This window comes from Gouania willdenowi, chromosome 6 (assembly GCF_900634775.1).
Source record: "Gouania willdenowi chromosome 6, fGouWil2.1, whole genome shotgun sequence".
Classification (NCBI taxonomy): Eukaryota; Metazoa; Chordata; class Actinopteri; order Blenniiformes; family Gobiesocidae; genus Gouania; species Gouania willdenowi.
Window position 1 is genome coordinate 41,194,274 of NC_041049.1, and position 26,299 is coordinate 41,220,572.

At 38.2% G+C, this 26,299-nt stretch overlaps 1 protein-coding gene across 2 annotated transcripts in view; it reads left to right on the top strand.

Moving 5' to 3' along the window:
• The window catches only part of sema3d (sema domain, immunoglobulin domain (Ig), short basic domain, secreted, (semaphorin) 3D), a 72,167-nt gene extending 48,573 nt beyond the window's left edge, over positions 1-23,594 (top strand). The window contains exons 13-18 of one of the 2 annotated variants that reach the window (XM_028449424.1): positions 490-578; positions 1,282-1,323; positions 2,508-2,665; positions 5,092-5,156; positions 8,063-8,199; positions 21,712-23,594. In XM_028449424.1, coding sequence (XP_028305225.1) covers positions 490-578; positions 1,282-1,323; positions 2,508-2,665; positions 5,092-5,156; positions 8,063-8,199; positions 21,712-22,149 — 929 coding nt within the window. In that variant the 3' untranslated portion in view covers positions 22,150-23,594. The remainder of the gene's footprint in view (positions 1-489; positions 579-1,281; positions 1,324-2,507; positions 2,666-5,091; positions 5,157-8,062; positions 8,200-21,711) is intronic. The other variant, XM_028449425.1, reaches the window with a different exon arrangement.
• Positions 23,595-26,299: the final 2,705 nt, after the last annotated feature.

The window sequence follows — 26,299 nt, forward strand, 5'->3', positions numbered from 1 at the left end:
TTACTTGCTTTTGTGATTGAATTTTTTTTGTTAATTTGAGCAAAATTGATGGATTTTGGAAACATTTTCAACAGTTGACTTTTAAAAATGACCGCTATCATATGATTTATGATACATGCACGGGACAACTGTAAATATTGTAAAGTTTTATTGAATATGTGTATTTTGAGGGACTGCGACATCTCCAATCCAATCCAACAATTTCTTTAATTTTCAAAATAATACATTCTAATGCGTCCTTAAACTTTTCAAATAATATGTTTAGGTTGCATTTATTCAGACAACTTTTTTCTAAGTAAATTTGCTTTGATCTCGTGACATGTTTTGACCGACAAAAATAACTTTCCACAATGATTACACGGAAGTCAAAGACACATCGAAGCGATCAGCAGATGCCTTTGAAGAAGACTGGCAGTTTGTAGATGAAACATTTCTGGAGATCAAAGTAAATATCCTAAGATTTTAAGTTTGCTATTTTTCTTTTTCTAGATGTGGGAACGGTTCTTAAAGTTGTGAGCATTACACAAGAAAACTGGTCCACGGAGGAAGTGGTGCTGGAGGAGCTACAAGTGTTTGAGGTTTGATATACACACACACACACACACACACACACACACACACACACACACACACACACACACACACACACACGCACACACACACACACACGCACACGCACACGCACAGAGAGAGAGATGAAAGTAACAGATTACAAGTAGTCACATTACTGCCATTGAGTTGCTTTTTTGGGAACTTGTAGGTATTTTTTCTTAATCAGTAATTGTAATTGTACTTAAGTATGTTTTAAAAGTAAAAGTAAAAAGTAATTTCTTACATGTTTAAAATCATCGACGGACATTGTGAAACTACAATAATTTTAATTCCTTTTTAAACTACAAGAAATTAAATGACCAGACAACAATTTATACCTGAAGCTTGAGCATTTACATTTTTTAAATTGAATTCATTGGTGTTATTTTATATGAGATGTTTACTGTATGCAAAATAAAATAAAATAAAAAATGGGGGGTGAAAGTAACTAGTAACTTTTACTATGAGTACTATTTATTTGAGCTACTTTTTACTTGTACTTGAGAATTTTGTATGACATACTTGTACTTGAGTATAATTTTAATTTAAGTAACAGTACTTCTACGTGAGTAGAATATATCAGTACTCTTTACTCTCTGCACACACACACACACACATACACACGAGCACAATACACGTGGTTGAACACAGTGAAAGATGAAGCTAACAAAGTGTTTTGATATTTTTCAGACTCCTACTCCTGTTCTCAGTTTGGAGATTTCTTCTAAGCAGGTTTGTTTCTCCTCCAATCATTTCACCATGTATGCATTTATATCTGTGCTTTTTAACCTTTTTCTTGTCGTGACCCCATTTTTATATCACACATTTTTGGTGACAGAGACTTTCTTTCTCTAAAATTAGTTTTTTGATCACATTTGTTATACTGTGCTACAAATGCAAAGTGACAATATGCAGCAGCTCAGATATTTTCATACGGCTTTTATATTTCAACTAGATTTATAATCCAGAAAGTGAAAGTTTAGAATACAGTTGTTAGAGAATGTATGTGGTGTTTTATTTTGAAAAAGAATAAAAATGAGTTAAGCTATTTGATCTTTCTGCCCCTTCCTGCACTCTAAACCTAATTCTGTGATAATATTGTCACTGCTGTTTTGTATATCATTGTATATTTGTATTATTTTTTCATATATTCTATTTATATTACTGGTGTTTTTCTGTTTTTATTCTTTTACTCTATTTATTCTTTAAGGGCTTAACAGGGAACTTTGGGGACGTTATTTCATTATGTACACGTTCATGCACATAATGACAATAACAATGATTCAATTATGTTTGTTGGTTTTTTAACTGTGCAAAATATATATATATATATATAAAAAAAAAAAACATTTAAAAAAAATTTAATTGTAATCAGTTATTTTTTTCAGGCGACCACATTTTATTTCCGGGCGACCCCACATGGGGTCACGAGCACAAGGTTGAAAAACCCTGATTTGTTCTGACCTCATCAATGGCACACGATGTGAACCTTTTTTAATTTTTAACTTCACTTATGAACGCTGGAGTGCGTCTTCCTTGTTTAGTTTGACCTCTTTCAGCTTTGTGCCTCATTATCTAAAGGTCAGAGGGTGTCGGTCCACACTTCAGACCCAATCAAAGCCTCCATTAATCTCCAGAAGAGTTTGACCCCCGTGTGTGTGTCTGTGTTTGTGTGCCACGTGTGTCCATGCCTGCTTGCTTTTTTTTTAGATTAACTTCAAATCCACTGAGTAATAAATATCGCTTTAAAATCTACAGCACCAGTTTTTATTTTTAAATCTATGCTAGATCAATATTTTCTTCTGTTCCTGTGATGTTTCCAGGTCGTCTTTGTGTGTTTTTGCTGCCTCGATCAAATAAACGCCCGTCACATGTATCAAACCTTGTGTGTGTTTCTGTGTTGTTCTTCCCTGCAGCAGCAGCTCTTCGTGGGCTCCAGCGTGGGCCTGGTCCAGGTTTCTCTGAGCCGATGTCATCTGTACGGACAAGCGTGCGCTGAATGCTGCCTGGCTCGCGACCCTTACTGCGCCTGGGACGGACACATGTGCTCTCGCTACGTCCCCGCGTCCAAGAGGTGACCCATGAGTCTGCATTTACCACAGCACATTAAAGATCCTCCACTGTTTTTACAAACGTGGCCTAAAACTTTTGAAATGTCCTTATTAGAAAATCTATGCCTAACAAAATGCATTATTTTGCACAATATTAATTTTATAAACTTTTAAAAATAGGACCGCTTTACCTTTTCAGCCTGTGCGCCACCTTGTAGAAATGACGTCATTGATGTTGCGAATCGTCCCTTTTAGAAGCTTTTTCAGTCATAATGACAACTTGCGCTGCTTTGGGTTGCTCTAAAAATTAGTAACAGTTAAACAAGTCAATGTAAACCTCTTTTGTTTACCCAAATTTGATTAACAAAATCTGTGACCTGAAAAAACCTGTGACCACAGGGGGCGACAGTTCTAACTCTGCTGTTTCATAAACGTCATGAAGAGGAGAAGAAGAGCAAAAAAATCCAGATAATTAAACCATACCTTCAACCATTTCTGACAAGAACGCCGGTGTCACGGTCTGAGTTTACCTCTGTACTGAGATCCTAACCTAAATCAAACATAATCCAATAAACAAATAAAACATGTGTCCATTCACTTTGAAAACAAAAATAAAGAAAAGTAAAAATTTTTTTTTAGCAAAAATTAATTTTCAGGTTGTGCGCGCATGCGCATATATGCGCATATACAATCTCAGTACAATGCGCACTCAGTACATGACACCGGTTCTTTGCACCAGACAGACTCAGCTTTAATGAGCAGTAGTCAATCCTGGTTGCCTGTATTTACATGCACGGAGCTCTTCTTCTTGTGTAATAAAAGGATCAAATACACAACATAATGTTTAGAATTTATCCACATGTTTTGATCTGACATACAGTAATTTCTGGACTACAAGCCGCTACTTTTTTCTCACGCCTTGAACCCTGCGGCTTAAACAATGACGGTGTATCAGTCTGGTTCCAGTAAAAAGTGACCATAAAATGCACTGATATGTAGACGTGGGGCAGTGAGGAGGAGACTTCATGTAGTAAAGCAAACTTATTAGTTGAAACACGGACTTTTCCCTGCAACCTAACTTGAGTACAGCAGCCCGCCTACCTGCCCGTTCTGATTGGCCGAGTTGTCTGACAGGCACCCCCATCAGCCAATAGAGTGTGGCCTATGTTAGGCTCTGACATTTGTGTGGATTTTTCTTAGAAAATTTCTAAATTATTGTAATGCGGCCAATAAAACAGTGCACTTTATAGTCCGGATATTACGGTACTTGTCCAAATCAGGATGAGTTAAGAGTAAGAATAAAAACATCAGAGAGGCTTCTATTGATCCTCACTAATTAATGACACTGTCCTTTGGCTGATTAATGCACAGAGTTGGAAGGATGTCAGTATTTTTTCTGCTGTGCTCCACTCCACAGTTTAGGGTCAAACTATCATATTATTGCTCAGTGGGAAGCTTTGATAGTTTGAACAACATCAGACAGCTTTGCTTTGAAGGCACGTCTTCACAGTGTCACTTAGCTGCAGCTGTGTCATCACACAGAGAGAGGAGGAAGTGGAGGAAGAAATCAATTTAAAGTTTATGCAAACCGACACAAGTGGGAACAAACGTCTGAACATTCATTTATTATTTTAATTTTATTAGAGCCATTTCTTTTTGTTAGATTTTACACCTGAGACTAATCCAGAGCTGGAACCAAATTAAACCAAAGCTAGCTTTATTTGTCTCGCATTCTTTGTACTGATGTGTGTATCGCAAAGTGCTTTCAAAATAAAAATTAAAAAATGTAAAAATTGAATATATAAAGAATTTCAAACTTTATTCTACATTTATGAATTTGAACTTTGTCTTCTTTGAGTCCTGAAGAATAAATATATCTGAATTTATAATTGGAGGCAGATGTGGGCAACCCTCAAACTCAATTTGTGCAGCCAACAAAGGAAATGCACTAAATAACTCTGAAAAACATACACGAATTACAGCAAAATACACAAAAGGATGACAAAAATATACAAAAAGACAACAAAAATCTACAAAATCAAAAACATACACAAAAGGAATCCAAAAAACAGAAAAATACTCAAAACAACAAAGACACATTAAAGCCTTTGTTGTTTCCTGTGTTAATGCTCTGATTGGTCATTATTCTAAATGCTGTCACATGCACATTCCCATTGATCATGTGACCCTCAGATCAAATAAAATCACATTTTTGCGGCCCTGCTGTGATAAATGTTTTCCATCTTTGATTTTAGTTTTCATAATATTTGAAATACTTATTGAGTGTGTTGCGTTTTACAAAGACAAGCACATGTTGTATATTACTGTGTTACTGATGTGTAGTCACTGTGGCTCTTAAAACCTAAATAATCTTTGTTATCAAAACTACAAACGGTTAATCATAGATGCTGAGAATGTTTAATAATCTTTGTGTCGTTTCACTTTTCAGACGAGCGAGACGACAGGACATTAAACATGGAGATCCTGCTATGCAGTGCTGGGACACAGAGGACAGTACGTACATTCAGCTTCATTCACGTATCGTCTTTGGTTTGCAAGCATTAATGTTAATGTTGGATGAGCCTGATTTAAAATACTAAATATAAAAAAAAAATTAATGTAATGAAATAGTGAAGATGGTACAGGCAGAAATATTATAGTGTTTTTCCTTTTGTTCTCATCATAGCAGTGGTTGGATGCACATTCATTCTAATTTTCATTGTTATTTTATCATGTGTTAATAATTACAACACACAGTTGGTTGAAATTCTAAATAATTTTTTTTTTAATGTCTTTAAATTTGGCAGGAAACTCAGCATTCTTTGTCAGGTTCCTATTCTGACACACACTTAAAGCAGTGTTTTTCAATCTTTGGGTCGTGACCCCATGTTAGAGTTTAGATTCTTGGTCTGAGCCCAAGGCCGACCCGAGTTCGGGCCTTTTTATTTATTTATTTATTTTTTATCTCTATTACATTAATAAAGTTTTTTAATAAACACAAAAACACTTCTATATTGTTGTGGTATCATTTCTAAAGTGATTTCTGCTAGTAGAGGGACAGGATATTGACGTTGTTGTGTTGCGTTTAGTTGTTCAGCGTTCACATTCACTGAATATTATTGGCTGATTTTGTTCATTTCTCACTTGCTGCTGGAGCGCAGCCAACAAATACGATTGGTGCTTCAGTCAGGTCTACGCTCCACGCACGGACCACCTGGTCTGGTCTGCATACTGTAACGGACTGGGTTCTATGTTCTGGTTATGTTCCACTTGTGTGTATTCAGTGGTTAACTGATGCTGAGATTTCCCAAGGCTGTGAAGGCATCACGGTTACGTGCAGCATTCCCTGCCAATGTGTGTCTTTGTTTACATGTGTTCTGAGTGTAGGGCTGCAACTATCGAATAATTTTGGAATCGAGTATTCTGTCGATTTTTCCATCGATTAATCGAGTAATCGAATAAATTACACTTTTGTGTTTTTAAATAACTATATCAATAGTGTGTAATGCAACATGAAAGGCCTCTTAAAATGAGCATGCAATTGACTGTTATTCCTCTCAAAAAGCGTTTTTATTTAAACTCAACACTTCACGCTTAACAATTGGCTCCAAAACTAAGCCTGTTTAACAAATTTTTCTGTGAAAGCCCATATGAGGACAAAAAATAAATAACAAAAAATGTACAGGTACAAAACAGAAAAAAAAAGAGAACTTGCATGTGCAAGCCTTTAAACGAGCAAATGGTGGTTGGTAGAGTATTTAGGGGTTTATCCACTGCAGTCAAACTAGACGCTCATTGGATAAATGCTCGGTTATGACGCACTTAGTCCCGCCCATTGGACGCCGGGCTTCACAGGAGGTCTATGGAGCAGTGGGCTGGATCTGTCTGTTCCGGACGCTGGAATAATGGATGATGATTGGATGATCTGTCTCAGGCTAATTCAATTTTGATTGACAGCGAAATGAGCCAATCAGAGAGTATGACGTTGTAAGCACACAGGCGGGTTTTTCAAATATTTCAGTCCGTTGCTCTGTGTTGACACGGAGACTTTGCTGATCCTCTCATAGCGAATTAACTTCTGACAAACCTAGTGTCTGTTTTTGGTGTTTGTGGAGACTGTTACTGCTTGTGTTGTGAGACTTTTGACCAAACACTCACACTCCAGCGCGCAGCAGCTACGCGCGCGCGTGCGCGATAATCTACAAATAGTTGTTGACAACAAAATGTGAATTCTACTAGAATTCACATTTAAATAAACAGATAAATTTTCTGAAGTAGGCAGAAAATGAGCTTCCCCTGCATGAAAGACCAGCAGCCGCCACTGTGTGTGTGTGCTCGCGCGCGCGTGCATGTGCCCGCGAGCGGAGTTTGCGGTGAGGAGGGATAAATTAATGAGATTTTGGTGCATTTTCTCTCTCGTTATTTGTCATGCCTTGTTGGCACTGTCAGCTCATGACAGGCTATTAATAATTACAAGCACTGCACAAATATTCTGAAAAGCGATAGTGTCAGTTAGTAATCGTAAAAATACGTTACCTTGTTGACGGGCCGAGTCCGCTCGGAGAAGCACTGTTAACGTGGGGGTGCTTTCTATTCAGGTGCTGCAGCATCGAGGATGTACTGTTATGGTACGCCAGGTCCGTTTTGCAGTAAATACACTGCACCATGTTGTCCGCTTTACGCAGCGTAAAATGATTCCACACCTTGGACATTTTCTGTCTTTTAAAAGAACTTCTTTCATTTTCGGCCATTGTTTGTGTGTGAGCAAAATAAATACCGCCACTTGTTAAATGCGCGTCAGTATTACAGTCCGTGTGAAACAATGATCTCGGAGCTGCGGAGTGGTCTTCAAAGCGGGAGTGATACCATGGCAACGTGAATTAAACGAAGCCTCGAGGCAGAAAATTTGCCTCGAGGCTTTTTTGTATTCGAATTACTCGAGTTACTCGAGGAATCGTTTCAGCCCTATCTGAGTGTTGATTGGCTGGGAGGCTGGGGAATGGGCGGGCATAAGCGGGAAAAAGACTAGTGAACAATTCTGTTCCCACAGTAGTGTGAGTGTATGACGGTGTAAGACGGTTCTTTGTGTGTTTGATTGTTTATTTTTGGCGTGTTACTACGACCTCCATTAAAGCCTATAAAACTGTGATAATGTCATTAAAATACCTTTTGGGCTGCGATCATTTTGGGGCTCAATTTTATATAGAGAAATATTAAAAAACGCGTCCGATTGCTTTTCTTCCATTTTCAGAACGTGAATTCAGTTGTTTTTGCCTGTTTTCCGGCCCTCGTTTAGTCAAGTGATTTTTTTTTTGTTACATTTTATCTTAGACTCACCTCCTCTATATCTTCTATAATAAGGGCCCAAACCTCATGTTGCTAAAATGACCTTTTTATGATGTTTTGATTGTATTTTGCAGGCTTTGGAGCAGGACGTGTAGAGGAAAGGATTCTGTTTGGAGTGCAAAGCAACACCAGCTTCTTGGAGTGTCTGCCTAAATCTCAGCAGGCTCAGATCAGATGGTATTTACAGAGACCTGGATCAGAACACCAAGAGGTCAGAGAGTAAAGTCACGCACTCACACACACAGCACACGCATACACTTCACTGTGCTTTTGGTTAAGTTCACTCTTTGAAGTTGCATTGTGTTTCTGTGTTACTGTTTTATTTTTCTTTGGTTCACATATTTGTCAGTATTTTCCTTTTACACAGTTCACCAAAAACTCCAAAGTTTTCTACTGAAAATATTAATATAGAAGAGACATTTCAGCAACAAAACAACAAAAATACACAAAGGAAACAAAATTACACAAACTAGCAACAAAAACTGACAAAATGACTCTAAAACATACATTTCAATGGAATGTACAAAATAACAGCAAAAATACACAAAATGATGGCGACTACAAAAACATACGCAATAATTTGGAAAAACACAAAATGACAACAAAAATTCAAAAAAACATAACAAAAATACACAAAATAACTTCAACTACAAAAACACAATAATTTAGAAAACACAAAATGACTCATTACACGCAAAACAGCAAAAACACACAGTGACTCAAATTACAAAAACACAAACAATAATTTAGTAAAATGCACAAAATGATGACAAAATAAACAAACTGACAAAAAATTACAAAATGACTCCAAAAACCTACAAAATTACAAAGAAATATACAAAAGAACTCCAAAAAACATAATATTTCATAACACACACAAAAACAGCCAAAACCACACAGAACGACAATAAAAATACACAAACAAGACATACAAAATAGCAGAAAAATACACACAGCGACGACAACACTTTCACACTGTCATGAGGAAGTGATTCCTGAAAGCGATTCACCAATAACTTCTTTTTAATCAAAATATTATTACGTAAGATGCACTCCATTTTTGTTCTAGTATTCCCAGTGATATCACCTCACTCCACCACACTTTGAATTTTCAAACCTCAAAATAAACGTTCCACCCTATCTTTGCCACAAACTTTCAGCGAAAACACCAAAAATGTGTTTTTGGAATCAAACGAGAGAAAGAAATCACAATAAGAATGACGTAAAAACACTTCTGTGTATCCGTCTACAGGACTCCACATCCCACAATGCAATGCACCAAACTTTACCAACATGTCAACACACTGACTGTTTATAGTGGAGATTAAAACGAAACTTTTGTAATCTAAACTTTTTACATTGTTTTCTGAGCAAATGATCTTTGATGTATTGATCTATGAGGCCTACACTATGTCTTTATCTGATCAAGTTTATCGGCTTCGTAGCTTTAAATAATGTTTTCTCTCTTTATGCCCCCCCCCCACGGTGCCCTGGTCTCTGTCGGGGGTGAATATAAGCAAAGTGACAGGTGCAGAGGCCACTACACACACATGTGTTCATTTATGGACTCTCACAGCAGTGTGTGTGTGTGTGTGTGTGTGTGTGTGTTTTATCCAATACTTGTGTGCGTTTTCTTCCAAACCCCCACGGCGTGAGTCACAACAGAGCGCTCCCTACGGACGGCCATGTGTTTCAGTGCAACCAACACAATGGGGTTTTTTCTCTGTTTGTGTTTGTAAGCTATGCATTGATATGTGACCCATTGTCCTCTGGACAAAGTGATGAAGAGGTGGACGCAGGAGGTCTTCCTCCCTCAGGAATGGCATGTGATCAACTCAGAAGCCAAATAAAACCAACCATGGATTATGAGCATAAACTTATAGTTAATAATGTGTTACTCTGATACAGTGTTTCTCAAAGTGTGTGGAGAGCCCTGTGGTGGGGAATAGAGACATGACAGGAATCTTCTTAAATGGTCTTTCTTCACTAGCTATGTTTTCATTACAGCAGACATAGGCAAGTGGCGGCCCGGGGCCGACATGCGGCCCTCACTCTAATTTTGTGAGGCCCCCAAAACCAAATTGTAATTCAGGAAGTTGGAAGTTACATGAAGACCAACATAACACATATACTCCAGAAACACAGGAAACAACAGCAAAATGCACAAAATGTCAACAAACAAACACAAAATAATAACAAAGATCAACTAAACCAGGGCTTCTCAACTGGTCTCACTGGAATCCACATTTTACCATTTTTTTTTTTTTTTAGAATTCAACCAACCAAATTTTTTTTTCTAAAATAGCTGTTGAAAACACACACACACACACACACATATATATTATGTTTTTTTTAACATAAATCTATATATTTTCTTGTGTAGCATGCATTTCACAGCATGCCTGTCAAAAGAAAAGTTTCTTTCAAAATAAAAGACAAGTCCAACATGAGAGATATTAAGTATACATTTTTTTTTGACCAGCTGTCTGCTACCCACCCAGCACAGGTCCGCGACCCGCTTTTGGGTCCCGACCCACCAGTTGAGAATCACTGCACTAAACAAGCACTTCAACACAACATTTTTCCAAAAACCACAGCATATACAAAAGGACTTGCCAATGAAATTGCACAAAATGAACATCACAAAAAATGTAACAAAAACACACATGACTCGAAAACCACACAAAAAGGCAACAAAAATGTGCCATATTGACGCGAAAATAGAAAGAAAGAATTAAAAAACACACGAAAGGTCTAAAAACTCAAAAAAACTGCAAGAAAACTCACACAAAAGGACTAAAAGACAGTTAGTTCTTTCCTTTATCAACGCTGAGATTGGTCATTATTCTAAATGCTGACATAAATGTTGATAATGTGGCCCTTGGATCAGACAATCACATTTTTGTGGGTCCTGCTATGGTAGAAGTTATTACAGTTTTTCATAAAATAAAAACAATATTTCTAAGGCTGCGTTCACAACGGATGCGTCACAAAATGTTTACGTGACCAGATTAAATACAAAGTTAATGGGTTTGACGCGGTAAGAGGCAAATTCTTCTCGTGTTGAACAGCGTGGTTTGTTCTGCGCGTCAAGAGCGTTGTGGTTGTAATACTTGTGAAAGCAAATGGCAAAACTTGATTTACTTTCCCATCCCCCTCATTAGCATATGATACTAACTAGTGACACATTTTGCTTCACTAGTAAAATATACTTGTGCAGTAGTGAACCTAAACTGAGTACATGTGTAGCTCTTAATTATAGTTAACGTCACTGATCTCACATTTATGTCCAGGAGAGTTTGATGCGTTGGAGGTTAAACATGAATAAAGAACAGATATCTCCTCTTCAGTCAGTGCGTCACCATCTGGACCTGATCACTCCCAACATTTATCCTCATATAAAAAACTGACGCTTGTTGTGTAACGACTAAACCTTTACGGTTCCAGATGGTTCATTAGAATCCAAACGGTCTTTGGGGTAAACACGTCTTTACACCACAACATGGTTTGCATAAATAATTATGGATTGTTTCTTGGCATGGCAGTAACAGCATAGATCATATGTTTACAGACTTGAACCCCAAGTCCAAGGGTTATTTTTTTGTTGATTTACCTATCTGCTAATAGAAACTCATTGGATCAGCTATTGCTAATGGTTGTGCAGGTTTTAAGGACTAGTCAAACATGATGGTGTTTCTTTTTCCATTTCACATCTTTGACCTGAATGTCTTTGAGTTTTCTCTCGCTGCAGGACAGCAGCTCTAATCTCCGTCTCTCTTTTCTCGTGTCCTTCCACCTTCCCTCGTCAGCTCCACTTAAACCTGTCTTCACCACTCCGCCGTGCGTCCGTTCGTTTCCTTTTTGTACCTTTTGTGCGCCATTCCAGACTTCCCACACTTTGTTTCCCTCCTTTGTTACTTGGAGTTGTAACGAAAGGATCCTTGAGCAGCTGCGTTCACCACCTGCAGCTCCTGTGCTCCATGAGCCTTCTTTCCCTCTTTTTTAATGAAAACTATTATGAGATTAACATGTGTGTTGTCACCTCCTTGTGTATGGTTTACAAGCCTATGAAAATTGTGTTAAATAAATTGTGTGGTTGATTGATCTTAAGTCATTAGAAGAACTGTTGAAACATTGATAATTAGGCTTCAAGTATGATATATTAAGTACAGTTTTGAGTGTCATTCTTTGCACACCCTAGCAATATATTTGATTTTAGAGCTTCCTAAACTGCTTGCAAAGCTTAGATGCACATCAACAGATGTGCATCTAAAACGCTTCTCAAAGTGTGTGGCGCGCCCCCCCCACCTCCCCGGTAAGCAGGGTTAAATCTGGAATCAGTAACTTACTCTAAGTATCACTATACTAAAGTAATGTAATATGTGTATCCTGCTCACTGTATTATTATTTTAAACAAACATAAAATCACCTTCTACTGTCACACTACATTATAGGAGGTGTTTTAGTTTCACACAGATGGAGAGAACCCACAGTAGTTTAGGTCGAAAGATTATCAATCAATTTACTAATTCATTATGAACAATTCAGTTGAATCATTGACCTAGACCACAGACCATACAATAATGATCATTGTATGGTAAATAATGTGTTATATATACAAAAAAACATCACCTGAAAGTGGTATGTCAGGTTTTAGCAAGTTCTATAGTTATAGCTACAAAGGTTACATACATAACATAGCAACAAATGTCAGTAGATGTTTTAGATATTAACATGCTCCAAGGTTAACAATAAGTCAGTTCCCTACACTGGTGTCAGCCTGTCTTTCATGTGTCATGGAATGTACAGATGCTGACTTTAATTCAACTAGTGCAGTGCCTGTAGGAAGTATGTATTGCTATAGAAAAGTGGGAGGTTAAGTAGCTTTTTCATGGATGGCCAAATGACGTTGTGTTTGAAGGTGGGACGTCAGGGGCATTTAGGTTTGTTGTGAAATGTGTAGAGTGATAACTATTGTGTTTTCATATATTTTGGCTTTTAGCAAGGACCCCATCTATTCCAATTCCAGTTTGTTGTCCTTGCAGATCCGGATCTCCTCAGACTGGAACAGACTCGGTCTGGACTCGTTTAGTGTCATTAATCCAGAACAGTCAGTTTGGACTTTGCTGCTAGAAGAGAGTCAAATTAAACATGTTATGTAATTAAAACACAAATCACATTGAAGTTCTTGATGAAAATCAGCTTCTTGGCTTTATTTATTATCCAAGCATGTTCTTGGAGACACGCACACAGCTCTGTGTGCTCCGTGTTCTTTGTGTAACTGGGCAGTGTGGAACATTTCTTGTGCGCGCTGGTTTAATTTTGTTCCCATCAAGAGATGATCTTTATAACGCGGACCATGTACAGTCGTGATAAAGTTCAGATGTTAGCTGACAGCAGAATTGTGGTACAAATATTACACCATATGAAACTAGATGCTGTCGATGCGGCTGTGTGGTCCATGTTAACGAAGGGATACACATAACTACAGTGTTGAGGTGACACAGAAACATAAAACACACTTACTGCTCCATCAATTCTGCTTAGAAAACTCTTCAGTGATCAGATGTATTAAATAGAGCCGCTCTGAGTCCACGGGCAAGTTGGCCCGATTCCAGACAAGCTGTTTGCTCATCACAACATTGTTGTAGCGTGTATCACGTGTTCATTTGTTGTAGTGAACTGTATTAAAATGTAATCCCCGCTTTTATAAAAAATACCTGTAATCTGATTACACATTTTTAATATACTGTAATGGATTACAGTTACATGTTTTTGTATCCAGAATACGTAACGCTGTTATTTGTAATCCTTTACTACCCAAGCCTGCTGGTGGGGAATGGAGGTATGACAGGTGGGACATGACAAACAGGAGGAAAGACTTCTTCAATGCTCTAACTAAAATTCTCATTAACACTAAAGAAAACCCCTCCAGTTTAATTATTTGCACAAACTAACAATTTATTTGCTTCCTAAACTGCTTGCAAAGCTTTTCTGAACAGATGTGCATCTAAACACTTTTGCTAATTTATAACAGCCTTCCTGTGCTAATATACTCGCAGGAGTCGTATATGCACACAAGCAAACTTACACCAACAAAAACAAACACATAATCATCAAATAAACTCTCACAGAAGCTTTTAAATCAAAAACTGACTAAGACATCTGCACTTTTTTGTTTTTGTCACACGTGGTGTGTGTGTGAGACGGACCTGATAGTTAAACATGACCGAGGGTCAACCTGCAGAAAGGCTCAGGAGCTTGAGGGTCTGCCTTTCTCTGGACAACACATCATCAGTGTCACATACACACACACACACACACACACACACACACACACACACACACACACACACACACACACGTACAGACAGATGGAAGTTTATAGCTGTGTTCTGTCTTATCAGTTGCACCTTTGAGGGGGCGTCTGAGCGGTCTGTGGGAGGTATCTGTTTGAAGCAGCCACACATGCCTGATGCTCTCTCTCTATCGCTGCCCTTTCACCACAGCTGTGTTGTTCTTTGTCTCTGACAGCAGCAGAATCACCTGATGAATCTTACCTGATGCTGATGGAAAGAAAACTGTCTTTCACATGCTGCTATCCTTAACGACGAACACATATGTTCTCTCCACACCTGAACCTCCCACCCTGACTCCCCGCTCTGTTGAAAAACCTCCTTTTTTAGGGGCCATTACCTTCTTTAACACACCTTGAAGACAAAGGTCAGGTGTTTAAACAGGAAGGGAGCTTCCAAGCCATTGTCATGTGCTCCTCCATTCATCATCATTGAACATCCCAAAGATTCACAACATTAATTTAATCCTATTTTAACAATAGAAGCACTTACATTTGTTTGAATTAACATGTGTTGTTTTTTTTGCATGTGCAATCCCCAAAATTATTTACAAATATTTAATTAATACATTATTTAAAACTTAAAACTTTTTTTAGGGTTCCTCAGGGCTCTGTTCTTGGACTTCTTCTGTTTAGCCTTTATTTGCTTCCTTTAGGACAAGTTCTACATAACTGAAAGGTTGATGATCAGAGTTATAACTATATCCATCAGTGAACTCAGGTAACTATGGTCTCATAGAGATGTCAGGGTTCTCGCCAGCGCTGTTGAGTGTAGGGGCCCTCGACGTTGTAATTTTGATCCCCGATGGAGCAATAGCGCCCCCTATGTTCAGTTTTCAGCAACATAGGGGGGATTTTCTGTTGGTTTTTTAAAATTTTTAATCGTTACCGTCATAATAATTGTTGCACACTTGGACACAAAAGAGATATTTCCAGGCATGCACAGGTTGTTTTAACTCCCTTTTTAATCTGAATAACCGAGAAACACATACATCAGCTACACGGTCTATTTAATACAGGCGATCTGTTCGGATGCTCCCGTCTTTACCTGAGGACCCCTGCAGCCCTTTAGGGTGTACTCATACACCCTAAAGGGCGTGTATGAGTACACGCCCTTTAGGGGCGTGTACTCACGCCCCTAAAGGCGTGAGTACACGCCTAACCATGGTTACATGGTTTCTAACCATGGTTAACCAATTAACCATGGTTAGAATTAACATGGTTAATTCTAACCATGTTTGAATTAAAAATTCAAACATGGTTAGATGTAAATAAACTATCCCTAAACGTCAGTAAAACAAAATTCATTAACTTTGGAAAGAGAAAAAAAACAGGAGATATAAGACTGAAACTAAACAAGGAAATAATAGAACAAGTAAAAGAATATAGGGTACTTGGAGTGTGGATGGACGACAAGCTGACCTGGAAAAAACATATACAAATAGTTAAAAACAAAGTGGCCAAAAGCAGCTACATCCTATGGAAGCTTCAACAAATCCTACACACCAAATCACTTAAAACAATATATTCTTCACTCATAGCATCGCACCTAAATTACTGCTCCGAAATATGGGGTAATAACTACAAAACGTATCTTGAACCACTATTTAAACAACAAAAAAAAGCTATAAGAATTTTACATAAAGTACCACACAACACACACACAAACGATTTATTTGAGAAGTCAAAATACCTAAAACTGCAAGAAATAATACACTATAACACACAAATACACGCATTTAGGGCTTCATCAGGAAAATTACCACATCAAATCCAAAAACGTTTCACTTACAATCAAAATCCCTACGAATTCAGACATAATACTGTGTTTAGACCAAACAGGATCATATCAAACGTTGGCAAACATAGTACTGTGTATAGAGCCATGAACCTCTGGAACAGCCTTGACAAAGAGACACAACAGTCAGATAATCTGAAACAATTTAAGAACGAAACGAGGAGGACATTTTTACACACATACAGATCTCAAGTCAACTCTCCATTGAACTCTACAGCAACGACATGGAACTCATCAACTGGTCATTGAGCACCATTGACAAAATCTTCTCAACGAGGCAATTGCTTCAGCACGAAATACCGTGTCCAAAGGACACATACCCAAGTGGATATGTCGTGGACGCACGAGGGAGAAGCCAGATGCTCTGTCTCTCCCAGCTGAAAGTGGAGGATGTGGAGGACATCTATTTGCTAGGAGTCATGATCTTTGGCCTGCTGATGATGGGGGTATGTGTCTGTGCATGTGCCTTTCTGATGGATCGTAAGCTGAGGCGACTCTCAGAGGATACGAAGGTTCTCAGAGAGAAGAAGAACTTCACGTTTGGAGAGTTGGAGGAATGTAAACAACGACTGGAAAAGAAAGCTCGTGGAAACACGGGGGAAAAAGACTGTGATGAGGAGTAACAACAGGAACAATGACTGCAGACAAGAACACATCACAAAAAAAAAAAAAAGGGAAGAAACGAGGTTGGATGTAAAATTATCTGTGTTCAAATTAGGGGACGGATCTAGATAAGCATAATGCTTTTTTCCGTCGCCCTTTCCGGCATGAAAAAAAAAAAAAAAAAAAAAAAAAAAACAATGATGTGAATTTGCTCTGAATGTCAAATGAATTTCTGTGAATGCAACCATGTCGGAAATGAACTGAATAAATAAATAAAAATAAAATAAATAACTGGGACCGTTCCTAACCAGCTCTGTATATGTATGAAACCATGGGGGACTATTGTCTGGCCTGTGTAGGTGTTAACTGCACCGCAGGGGGAGTAACGGCTTGATGGTCCCGCTGGAAGAGGTAGGCCAAACAGCATGGCCTACACACACACACACACACACACACACACACACACACACACACACACACACACACAATCTCACACATTAAAAGCATCCATTTACACTTACATTGATGTATACAAAGACTAGCTACACAAAAGCTTTATATTTACCTTTATGGGCTCAGTTTCCTCCTTTGTTTTCAAATTCTTTTGAACCTTCTTCTGTGGTGGTTTTATCATCCAAGAGTCTTCATTTACAATTAAATCCCCCACTATTTGGTCTGTTTTAATCTCTCTCTCTCTCTCTCTCTCTCTCTCTGACTTTGGTTCTCTCTCTTTTCCTAGTGTCTATTTCATCAAAACAAAGTAGCATCTTTATTGTTTCATCACGTGTGACTAAAATTACCGCAATTTACTGACACTGGCTGTAAAGAGCAACTTCTTATCTTTCATAAACTGGTGGAATTTCTCCGATAGAACAAATATGAGTGGAGTTACGGTCATTTGAATTACCGTGTTGCGTTCAGGTGCACTGGGAAACCCAGTCTGTTTGTATAATCCAGCTGTGAAAAGAGGACGTGTCCGGGTAAATCTTGACTTATAGTTACCCTAGGCAACAGAAGATATTAAATTAACAGCATCTACTGTCAACAACAAACCCAGAGTCGCTTGATGATGACGTAATGCCTTATGTATGTCAGAAATGAAAGTGATGACGTGTTTGTCTGTGGGACACAAGTTGAGCTGATGATCGTGTTCGCTCAACCATGCCAGAGAAGGGACGGGGAGGGGGGATTACTGCTGTGAGCTTGGAATGGCTCAAGCTAGCAGTATGAGTACACCCTTAGCTGCCCCCGATGCTGCCTGTGTGCACTGTCCAATATAAACAGAGCCTCAACCAGACGTAGCGCACATGAAGCTGCTCGTCATGTTTTTAAACCTTGCAACTGATCATTCTACATGCACGCGCACTAATGTTGAAATGTGTTCACATTACATGTCTGAAGAACCATATAGTTTGTGATATGGTCGGCTATTGGCCGTCAGCACAGCCACCGCCCACAGTTATGGAGAGGGAGGAGGAAGTGGACTTTGTGACCCGTGATTTAAAGGAAGTTTGGGATCACTGGAATAATTTTAAATAACCATGAAATATTAACTTAAATAACTTTTAGCAGTACAAAAACATTTTTAATCTTGACCTTCTTTTTAAACCCAAACAAACTGTGACACAGTGATGTCATGAACCGGTGACTCGGAACCGGAAGTACCACGCTCAATGCCAAGAGGGAGTTGTAATCTTAAAATTAAAATGAAAGTTTTTGAATGTTTTGCAACACCAAATGACTCCAAAATAACGGATGCACACACTTGGGGTATTTGGAAGCTGTTGACAAAGTTTCAGGTTGAACAGACAGCGTCGGGGAGAGATTCGCTCCACAAACACACACACACACACACACACACACACACACACACACACACACACACACACACACATGCACACACACACACATGCACACACGCAGGCAGAACTTTCTTGCTTGTCTCGACAGTGTCTGTGATTTTTTATTAATGGAGGACCTATATATACTGTATATACAGTATATATATACCAAGCATGAGTAACTGTCTAACTATATTCATCATCACCTCCACCTATTCAACAAATAACTTTTAGCTTTAAAGGTTCCATATGTCATGCTATTTTTCATCCATCTCCATTTGTTCTAAGAACCCCAAAAATATAGTATTTGAGGATTATTTTCCAAAACTCACCTGTTTTCCAGAGTTTTAGCCTCTGAGAAGTCACTTTCTGAGTAACTCTACACAAACATGCTGATTTGCGGCACTGACTTCCTCCTCCCTGCACAGTAACCTAGTGCCAGAGGACGGACCGCCCTCCACCCACCCACTCCGTACCTGAGCTCATACTGCTTTATAAACACAAGACAGAGTGTGGGGGTGGGGCGTTTGCCGGTACATACATAGACTGTAGAAAATACATACATAGCACTGTGCGTAGAACGCTGAAATGCTCACCGTCGTGGGTGTGTCTGTTTACATGTCAATCACGGCAGAGAGCTTCCTGGAGGCGTGGCTTCTCCAGCTCAGTGCCGCCTCAAATTCATCATCAAATTGGGAACACGTCTTCAAATTGAAGCGAGGTGTTTGGGCTCACCCTGCAGTAAGAAAGGAGCAAATCACCCTAACTAATGATTGAGGGAATCAATGAATAAAACACTTTGGGCATGTGTATGAAGCCCTAATAGCACTTTATGATGTTTAAAGCACAGAAAAGTTGATTAAGCTTAACATGGGCCCTTAAAAATAAGGCTGGAACAAAGATTAAAAAACGAAAAAATGTCAAAATGCAAATCGCTTGCACACCACGTGATCCCCCCATGCTGTGAAAAATTCCTGGTCAGAACCCTGGATGTTGTGTGGCTGCTTAGAAAAGACAAACTGATGGATGAGTGAACACTTCCCTCAACTCAATGGAGGTGATTGTCTTTGGTAACAGAGAAAAGAGGACTGCTGTCAGCAAGTATCTTGAGTTTCCATCTTTAAAAGCTAAAGACCAAGTCAAAAACCTTGGTGTTCTGATGGAATCAGATCTTCCATTCAGCAGTCAGATCAAATCTATCACAAAAACCACCTAAAGAACATCTCCATAGTGAAAGGTTTAATGACTCAGACAGATCAGGAGAAACTGGTCCATGCTTTTATCTCCAGCAGACTGGACTAATCAAACATCTACAGCTGGTTCAGAACAAAGAGGTCAGAACACATTACTCCAGTTTTAAAGTCTTTCCACTGGCTCCCAGTCAGCCTCACAATAGACTTTAAAGTTGCTGGTGTATAAATGTGGTCCAGAATACATCAGTGAGATGTTAGTCAGGTATGAACCCAGCAGGTCTCTCAGATCTATGGACACAGGTCAGATAGTGGAGCCCAGAGTTCACAGAAAACATGGTGATGCTGCGTTTAGTTGTTATGCTGCAAAGAAGTGGAACAAAACTGCAGCATCACATGGAAACATTTTAAATCTAAGTTAAATGCACTCTTTTTCTCTACTGTGTATGACTGAGAGGGAGATTTTTAATTATATTATTGTTGATTTAATGTTTTTACTGCTGATTTTAATGTTCTTATTAATTTTTAAGCTGTTGAATACAATCCAATGCCTTTATTGTTATTATACAAAGTATAACATGATTGGGAGCTTCTCCTTTTTACAGTGCAGAACATGTTATAAGAATACAAACATTACAGTTAGTAAATAAAAATGCAAGTTGTACAGTACATTAACAAAAAAGATGAATATTTATAAATATGAAGAAGATAAAGAATGTTTTCTGTTGCACTTTTTAAGTATGCAAAGCACATTGAATTGCCTTGTGTATGAAATATTGTATACAAATAAATTTGCCTTGCCTATAAGGAATTCACTAAATTGTAAACGTTAAGATGCTAAAACGACACCATACACACATACAAAAGTACATACAGTCTTCACAACCTTACATGCATAAAGGTTTGTAAAATTGTAATTGAACTTTAGTAATGTAATTGTAATTGTAAACAATGCTGGTCATCCTAATCGTAATTGAATTGTAATTTAACATGGATTATTGAAGACGTAATTGTAATGACCACAATCCTGGTCTGTCACTAAAAGTCAAAGAATCCCTCAGCAGAAATAAGAACATAAATAACAAACAGATGAATAGAAGTTTGAAATGTGTAATTGTGTTTCCAGTTGTGATCATCATGAACTAGTATTCAGAGATGAAAGTAATAGATTACAAGTACTCCCGTTACTGTAATTGAGTTGCTTTTATTGGAGCTTGTTTTTTTTTGAGTGTATTTCTTAATCGGTAATTTGTTACATTTCTACACCCAACCGTTACTGAGTGAATTATTATTTTTTGTTTAAAAATGATCAACGGACATTGTGAAAATACAAAAATTGAAATGACCAGACAACAATTAAATGCATCACATCATAGCCGATCAATCAGATTAAACGTAATGCACCAAAACAGCATTTAATGCTGATTATCTTCTCAGTTTTAGAGTTCATAAATATATCTATACTTAGAGCCTGAGAATTTGTTCATTTTGAATTTAAGTCATTGGTGTTATTTTATTTAAAAATAATTGTACATTTTGACAAACCTTATATTTTATACAGTTGTCTTTGTGGAAAATAAATTAAGTTCCAACTGTGCAAGATTTGGTGTCTTCCTTTTTAAGTTTATACATGAGATGTTTACTGTATGCAAGGAAATCGTGGCAAGATTTATTACCAACAATAAATGTGGGGGGTGAAAGTAACTTGTGACTTTTTTTTTAATACTATATAATTGAGCTTCTTTTTACTTGTACTTGAGTATTTTATGTATGACTTACTTGTACATGTACTTGAGTACAATTTGAAACAAGTAACAGTACTTCTACTTGAGTAGAATATATCAGTACTCTTTACACATCTGCCAGTATGAGACAAAATGTACTTTTTTTGGTGTTTCTGAAGTTGCTTTTAATCACTTCCTGTCGTTTGTTTTAGGTCGTGATGGACGACCGTGTTGTTCGTACTGAGCGCGGCCTCCTGATTCGCTCCCTCCATCCCTCCGACGCTGGTGTGTATACGTGTGTTGCTCAGGAGCACACGCACTTCGCCCACGCACTGCTGCGCCTCACGCTGCAGCTCGTCACGCAAGGACAGCTTGAGCGTAAAGCCAAACTACCGAGTGAGGAGCCTCCAGCAGAGCCACAGCAGGGGGCGGAGTCACGTCAGCGCTACAAAGACTACCTCCGAGTCATGAGCGCCCCCTTCAGCTCCCTGCAGGAGTACTGCGACTCGCTGTGGCTGGAGAAGAAGCCGTCGAGAGCGCGAGGCCGAGGCTTGGGAATGGGCAAGTGGAAGCACATCCAGGAGATGAAGAAGAGTCGGAATAGAAGACATCAAAGTCATGGGCGAGCGGTACAGACAGCGCCGCAGTGAGGAGACAAACACAAGATGTAGGAGATTGTGACGCACAACTGTACGATATCAGGTGTACACTTTAACCCTCCTATTATTCTCAAATATTACTGACACATTTTACCCTTGCGACCAATCTGACCCCAGGGATATTTGCCTGCAGAAAATGATTACCAAAAAATTGTTGACCAAGTTTTTGCTTAAAGCACCTTGATAATGAAACCTTGACCTCTTCTCTAGCGCCACCAGCAGGCCAAACTTTCTAATTAGAATCAATTTATCTTGAATAGTTTTCATCCAAATCTTCTCAAATTTACTGAAAACATTAATGACCACAAGAGTTTGAACCTCATTGGTTGTGGTGATGATATGACCTTTATCTGCAGCACCACCATCAGGTCAAACTTCCACTTTTAGAGTTAGTGTATCTTTAAAATCTTTCATCTAAATATTTTCTAATTTGCGGTGCACATTCATGACTTTAACACAATGAACCATATGGATTGATGTTGGTGACCCCCCTTCCTCTCATAAATACATGTATTTACTTAATTTTGTTGCCTTTTTGGAACATATTTGGGGTTATTCACTATAAAGTCAGACACATTCTCCTCTGTCACTTTCACTGTGCAAGAGCTAACAGACAGAATGGTTTACACAGCTAGAACAGCTTGGGGTGAAATGGACCCCAGAGGAACACCGATGCGTGCAATATGTGTTCAGCACAACACAACACAAAAAAAATAATGTTGATAATTGTATGCGTAATCAATTGTGCCTATCAAATTAGGATTAGTCATGAAATATGAAGCAAAAAAAACAAAAAAATTACTATTATTTTTTGAATAATAAACATTAGATGGGGTCAAATTGACCCCAAGGATAATACGAGGGTTAAGTCAACATAGCAGGAAAACTAGCGACTTTGCTCACTTGTACAGCACAACGCCATCGCTGTGTAATAAGGTCAGTATTTCTGTAGATTTATCAAAAGCCACAGTTTTATCAGAATAAAAAGTCTTGATAATGTGTGTTTTGTTAAAATAAAAATCAATGATACATCAGAATATTTTATAGGAACGGCTCTGACGATGAAGACCATTTCTCTTCCAAGGACTCAAGTCTGCTCTCAGGGGATGGATTGGTGTGTTTTGCTTTGACGACTCATCTTGTTGGTTCACACCCAACATTTCCTTTTTGATATTGAAGGCAAATACACAGCACTTCCTCTTGGTAATGACGCTGCATTCATGTTGAATGACTGTAAATATTTATATGCCGTGTGCAGAAGACAAAGCATGCTAACATCTGTCCTTAAGTTGATCTGTAGTGTTTAATTTGTGTCGTGTCTGACGAAATTTCATATTTTTGTACAATTTCTCCACTGTTATGCAATGATGCTTCATCTGATGATGTTGTTTTGTTTTTTAAACAGTTATTTAATTAAATCTTTTTCGAACTTCTCATTGCCTGCGTACGTCCTGTGCAGAGATGATATCAATGAGCAGAAAATCAATCTTTACAGTCACATGTCGGCATGTTTAGAACAAGCTGGGTTCAGTTTAATGGAGTTTCTCCTGATAACACGACACCGAAGGGCAGGTTGAACCCAGTCCAAGCGCGCTTGTGATGATGTAGAGCAAGACATGGCACCTGGCGACCCAGGGGCACATGCGGGGGCCCTCGTCTAATTTTGTGTGGCCCCCAAAGTAAATACACAAAACAAACAATAATTACAGTAAAATATACCAAAAAAATACAATATTACAAAAAAACAAAGAGAAAAACACAGAAATATACAAATCTACTGAAAACTTGCAGAGTTTAGTTCAGGAGGGGAGGGGGGAGTGTGGAGCGCCTCACAGTTCTACAAACCCCAGCCTTAAACATTTGTAGTCAACACATCAATGCCAGTGTTGCCAACTTTAATAACGACTTTTCCGACTGAATACTCAATATTCTAATTCATATACAGTGTACATATATACATTGTATATTAAATAGTAATTTAATTCAATCACTTTTAAAACAAATATTTGCGAGCAATAAAGCTTTGCTAGATGGCTAAGCTATTATTTTGGGTAGGAAGGGATTAGAGTGAGGATGACTTGCCGTGATATTTCAGGGGCCTGAAACAGCAGGAGGCTAGAAAGGAAACAAGCTGAAGAAAGATGATGTGATTGAGATAATGAGCGAACATGATATTATAAACCACCACAGTGGAGCGCAATGGTGGACAAAGGCACGTGCACATCATATACTTTAATCTCATAACAAAAAATGTCAATGAGAATCTGTTTACTTTAGGTAACATATTTAATCTAACTAATTATTTATAAGACTAAAGGCATTAGTAGTATATCTGTCAAAGTCAAACACAAATGAATGTATTGTCAACTTTTGTCACAGTTTAAACTAACAATATGAAGAAAGGAAGTTAAACTCTTTAAAGAGTATCTAAACCACAAAACCACTTTTTCTACTGAAAACAAATGTATCCCACTCTCAACATGTTAGTCAAACTATTTCAATTTGTTGTGTTTCGTTGTAAAATATCAGAGTAACTGCCCTCTATGAGTTGAAACCAGGATATTACAATTTAATTTTGCTATTGGCTGAGAACGAGATTCTGTGACGTCATTGGACCATCGTGCATCACAAACAAGCACTGTTGGCTCCGCCCCCTCCTATAAAACTATCACCTGTGAACTCTACAATCTGTGGTGAGTAGGTTGGATTGAGAGAACTGTGAATAGAGAGCTATAGTGAGTATTGAGTAGCTAGTTAGCGTAGCATAGATTAGTGGTTCTCAAACGTTTTTGCACGAGTACCTCCTTTCTCTAACTTTTTAATCCAAATCCCACTTTTTGTCTAGCTACAACATTTTGCTCAGAATTCTGTCAAAAAACAACTATAGAGCATAATGATTGAAGGCGTGAGTGTAAACACACATTTTAAGGAATCTAACTGTAAATCAGGGATGAAACAGTATTTTGTGCCTCCTGAATAGATTTATTTATTCAGTTTTTATCATTTCTGGTCTCCTCTCACCTAGTTTGGGACCAAGACTGACCCTTGTATTTTCAGTTCATGTTCTGATCAAGATTGTTTCTATCATCATTTTGGGTTTTTTGGTGTCATTTTGTTGTTTTTGTGTGTTGTGTTATTTAAATTATTCTCTCTCAGTTTGTGTGTTTTTGCTGTTGTTTTGTGTGTTTCTATTATTTTTGTGTATTTGGTAGTGTTCTTTTGTATTTTTCTCTAATTTTGTTACGCTCAGCCTAGGAGCTACTGAACGGCACATGAAGGTAGGCCTGATTTTGCTGGACGATATATTGTCCCACAAATTATTGCCGATAAACGATATTGTCATAATTTTTTTTAGACCAAATTAACCACTAATGTAATGATAACATATAATAATGCAAGTACATGCTTTCAAATGCAATCAACTTGTATTTGTCAATAGTATTTTTTTTACCATTGTAATTGGAATGTCAAGATAAAATGAAACAAACAATAAAATAAAATGGACTCTCAGTCTCTGTTTGCAAAAAAATGCAGTTTAATAAATATCAAAAACAATAAAATAGACCCTTTCTGTTAAGAGAAAAAAAAACACCTCAAATGCAAAACCACACACAACCAAAGCAATAAATAAAATGGTTTATCAAGTCTTTCACAAAAAACAAAATTGCACTTGCAATAAATATGAAACATTGAGGCACAGAGGTATATAGTTGTACATTCCTTAACAGGTAACACTTCCAATCCATTTAGAACCTTTGTAAACAAAATGCTAGCGGCCCCGCCTCCCCCTGTTTCATTCTGTTCCATTTTCATTCCGTCTTAAACCAAACAGAATGGATCAAATAGTTACTAGTTTACTCCGTTCATTCCGCTATGGAACCAACATGCAGGAGCTGAGGGTGGACCCCCTTGTCATTCAGCCTGTTTGGAAGCGAAAGACGAGGAAAACAAAATACTCAGACTTAGCTTGGTTGCTCGCCCCGCTTCTGCTTCTGATCACACCGCTTACATCTCCTTCGCTGGCGGACACGATGGGTAAGAGGCTCCACTGCTTCATAGGCTGCCGGCGTAGCAATCCAAAGCTACGTAGTAGGTCCAGAGTTGCCGCATCTAACGGACTATAACTGTTTGATTTACCTAA